The 4418-nt window shown below is 48.0% G+C and overlaps 1 protein-coding gene across 1 annotated transcript; it reads left to right on the top strand.

Moving 5' to 3' along the window:
• The first annotated feature begins 184 nt into the window (after positions 1–184).
• ATG12 (autophagy related 12) lies at positions 185–3833 on the top strand. Its single transcript, XM_051643261.1, has 4 exons — positions 185–359; positions 587–723; positions 2225–2287; positions 2664–3833. The coding sequence occupies exons 1-4, from the start codon at positions 200–202 to the stop codon at positions 2721–2723; spliced, it is 420 nt and encodes a 139-aa protein (XP_051499221.1). The 5' UTR covers positions 185–199; the 3' UTR covers positions 2724–3833.
• The last annotated feature ends 585 nt before the right edge of the window (positions 3834–4418 follow it).

Genomic DNA, 4418 nt, shown 5'->3' with positions numbered 1-4418 from the left:
GCTCCCTCCCTCCCTCCCGTCCCTCCCTCCCTCCGCTGCTCCCGCTCCCGGGCGGCGGGACGAGCGCGAGACCAGCGCGGGAGGCGCGGGGCGGCACGTGACCCGCCCGCCCGGTCACCTGACGGGAAGCCGGGGCGGTGTCCCGCCGGGAGCCGCGTGCCTGGCGGCCGCGCGTCACTTCCGCTGCCCGCCGAGCGGCATGGCGGAAGCGGAGGAGCAGCCCCGTCCCGCCTCGCCGCAGGGCGAGGGCGGCGAGCAGGGCCCGCAGGGCGGAGCTGCAGCGGGGGCAGCGGACGTGGCCCCGGCTCCGGCCGGCTCGCCGGGCGCCGAAGAGCCCGCGGGAGACACGAAGAAGAAAAGTAATGGGGTGGGCGGGCACGGCGCGGCGGGGGCGGGACGGCTCGGGGACGAGCGGGGCCGCTGGCCAATCGGCGGCGGGCGCGGGCGGTGCGGGCCAATGGGGGGCGGGGGGCGGGCTGGCTCGGGGACGAGCAGGGCCGCGGGCCAATCGGCGGCGGGCGCGGGCGGCGCGGGCCAATGGGGGCGGGGGGCGGGCCCGCGGCGGGCTGACGCGCGGCTCGCGCAGTTGACGTCCTGCTGAAGGCCGTGGGCGACACCCCCATCATGAAGACCAAGAAGTGGGCCGTGGAGCGCACGCGGACCATCCAGGGCCTGGTCGACTTCATCAAGAAGTTCCTCAAGCTGATGGCGTCCGAGCAGCTGGTAGGGGCAGGCGGCTGCGCGTCCCGGTGCGGGGAGCCCGGTCAGCCCGGCGCCACCCGGGCGGTCCCGCCCGGCAGGGAGGCTCCGTGCGCCCGGGCTGCGGGTTTTGGCGGGGAGCTTTGGCGTGGGGGCACCAGGGAAGTTCTTCCAAGTGCGCGGGGTGAGACGAGCTGAACTGGGGAAGTCGGGCTGTGCTCAGCTCCAGCCTTCGGGTTGTTGCTGCTGCTTGTATGGCGGTGCAGAGCTGTCTGGGTGCACTTCAGTGAGAGGTTCACCCGCACAGGGTAACCGCAGGGGTCGGGTGTGTGGAAGGAGTGTTTGGGGAAAAGCCTGAAGTGCCTGAGGGTGATTTTCTAAATATCAGAATCAGTTTCCTTCATAACTTCTCAAACAGTTTAATTACTGTCATGGGACAGATTTCTCTTTTCAAATGAGTGGCTTAGAAATGTTTGCAGTTTGGCAGCAAATTAACAGTACTATTCACATCTTCCTTCCTGTGAAACCCAAGTGGCTTCCTGGTCATGTTGGAAGAGCTGGAGCAGATTCAGAACTGTGACTGTACTAATTTTGCAGTGAGCAGTAAGCCCACAAGATCAATACACTTCCAAACTTTCATTTAAGATACACAGTTGAAGCTAGACTAATTAAAATAGTCAAATGTGTAGCTAAACTTTAGTTGAAATAACTCTGCTCTTGGTCTGGAGGCATTTAAGCATGTAGGTGCAAATGGTTTTGCTAGTTATCTCTTTCATCTAGAAATCATTACATGTTTCTTTTTCACAAGGCTTAATGTCTCAAAGAATATTAATTGTTCAGGTTTTTACTGTTCATGGATGTTCTCAACAGTAAAAATCATTAACTGCCATCTCATTGTCTCAGGAAAAAAATGTAGGAGCATGGAGTCTTCCCGTGTGGTATAAGCTTAAGTCTATACTTCAGGAACAAAGCCCTAGGAGTGTTAGGACTCTTGTTTGGAAACAGCACATGATACCCTACTACACTTTGCCATCTCACACTGCAGATCCCAAGGCCCTCTGACATTAAAAACTAGCTACTGTGTGAGTATATACATTTGAAGCAGGAAGTGAGAAGGATTACTTTAAAAAAGAAAAAAATAACTTTGATTTCTGTGACTGCTTTCCTAATTGAGCAACTTTAGAATGGCAGGAATGGTTTGAATACCCTGAAATAAGAGCAAGAACTAAGCCAGTGAGTGCACTTTGAGCTGCTGCATGGGAGACTGGTGGGTCAGCTTGCAGAAGGGAGTCAGCACATAAGCTTGGTCCTTCTGGCTAGTCAGAGATGACTCCTGGAAGTCATGCTGCCCCTCCACATAGTAATGAAAATGCTAATTCATGGTATTTTGGTGTGCACTGTCAAGACTGTAAAAGAAATTGTGACCAGAGGACAGATTAATCCACCTCTGGCTGCATCATGTTTCTTTTATGTGATCTATGAGAGCTATGGGGAGATCACCGTCTTCTGTTTTCTTTTCTTGCAGTTCATATATGTAAACCAGTCTTTTGCTCCATCTCCAGACCAAGAAGTTGGCACCCTCTATGAGGTGACTTGCATCTTAAATATCCTTTTCAGATGTGCTTAGAAGAATTTTTTGGTATACTTCTGGCATTTGACATCTGTTACTGCCCCTAGACATGCTGGTAATACCTTGCATTTACTGTAATGTAGCTGATGTTCACAGACCTGGATGAATATGATTTAAGGAGACATGACTTCATACAATTTCTGGAATTGCATTCCTTCTCATGCAGTATGTCAGCATGCCTCCTGTCGTGATGGAGAGATTTGTTAGCAGTAGCAGCATTCCACCACTCAGTTATCTGGTGGTAGGTGGGGTTTGTTTGATTTTGCTTCATGTATATACTAGCCCTTGAATAACAGCTCTTGTTTTGTGTGTGTGTATTTCTTTTTTCTTGCAGTGTTTTGGGAGTGATGGCAAGCTTGTACTGCATTATTGCAAAACTCAGGCATGGGGATGAATGACAAGCAACACAGTTGTTGAAGGTTCTTCAAAAATGGAAAAGGGACTAACTTTCTTAAACTCAACTTGTATACACATGGAAGGAAGGATTTTTGTGTTTCTGCTTATGCCTGTACATTTATAAAAATGATGCAGATGAATAATGTAAGAGAATTCTACCTAGCCTAGAAACCTAGGCTATATGATCATGTAGCTTGAAGCTTTTTTCTGATGTACATATAGGATACAGAAAAACTCCCCTGCATCTGCCGTCTGTGAAGTAGAGCCAGCTCTCTTGCTGCTGAGGTGCATCTGAAGGGAAGCTGTTTCATAGTTGTCTGGAGGACTGGCCAGCGCTGTCATTCTGTGTGCTGTACTGAAGATAAAAGTTCCTTTTTTATTAAAAGGGATGTTTATTGTATGTGTTTCCTGGGTTTCAGTTTATTTCTGAGATGTATATCTGTTATGTGTGTCCTATTCTTTATGAAGTCTTAAATCTTGAATGTGCCTTATGTAATTTCAGGACAGTGTTGTGATTTATTTTTTTTTTCTCATCATTGATATGTAGGTGTTGGTACATAGTATAATTCCTTTGTCCTGTGACTTCATTGTATTGGTAGTGTAAGTACCTCATTTTTGTGGCACAACATAATGATAGGCTTCAGAAATGGTTTCATCCCACCCCAGTTGTGAAGTGATTTGTTGAAGGCTGAGCACTTCAGCAGTTGCCAAGATGTTTCTTCTGGTACTGCTTAATGACTGGTGTTGTTAGTCAAGCAATGCATCTGGCTGTTACGTCTAATGAAGAGACATCAGGTGCTAAAAACCTACTTTACACATTCTACATTCTTGTTTTGGCTGCTGTTATTTTCTTGTTTCACCAGCTGCATGTTCCATTAACAAAACAATGCACTTCATATCCTTTTGCTCAGTCATAACATCATAATTTTTATTTTTTTTTTTTGGTCTTGAAGAGGAACTGCTACCTTGTACTGACCTTTCTTCTATTTATTTGATGGTTTGGGTGTGGGGAGTGTTTTTTTTGTGGGTTTATTTTCAATGTCTGTTGTACAATCTTCCTTGTTTGTCTAAACTGAACTAAATTAAATGTTAGCTGTTTGCTGGCCAAGTGTTGTTCTGGATACAGTTCTGGTCCCTGATGTAATCCACTTCCTCAGCACCTGCAGGCAAAGCAACCAGCTCTAGTTCAAAGCATGCTGGGACCATGGTCTCCAGCAGTTCATTGCTGCTTCAGGTGGTTTCTGCAACCTATGTAGCAGATTGTTTCCATCCTTAAAGAACTTCTGGAGAACTATTATCAGGTTAATTTACTGATGGTGCTGCAGTTTGCATGGCATAGCAACACGTGCACATGCCCTGAATGTTTGCTCTGGGAATAGCTTGATGTATTTTACCACTTTAAAGCGAAAAGCCTGAATTAATTGCATTAAGCTAAAAGCAGAATTGGTTGTGAACGTAAATATTTCAAAATAATCCATACTTTTGCCTGCTTAGAACCCTGATCTCATTAATCTCTTGTCTATAGGAGAGAGCTATTGCAGAGGTAAGCACTCTGGTGCAGTCTTAAGGAAATGCTGGGTGTTTGCGGTGAGGCCAACAGCACCTTGCACGGCCACTAGAGGGTACACAAGGACTAAGGTATTTGTGTAGTTTTTCCTAGATTCCCGGCTCCACCCCCCCAGTCTTTTTCGTA

Source organism: Apus apus, chromosome Z (genome assembly GCF_020740795.1).
Source record: "Apus apus isolate bApuApu2 chromosome Z, bApuApu2.pri.cur, whole genome shotgun sequence".
NCBI classification, from domain to species: domain Eukaryota; kingdom Metazoa; phylum Chordata; class Aves; order Apodiformes; family Apodidae; genus Apus; species Apus apus.
This window is presented reverse-complemented; position numbering and strand designations above follow the sequence as displayed.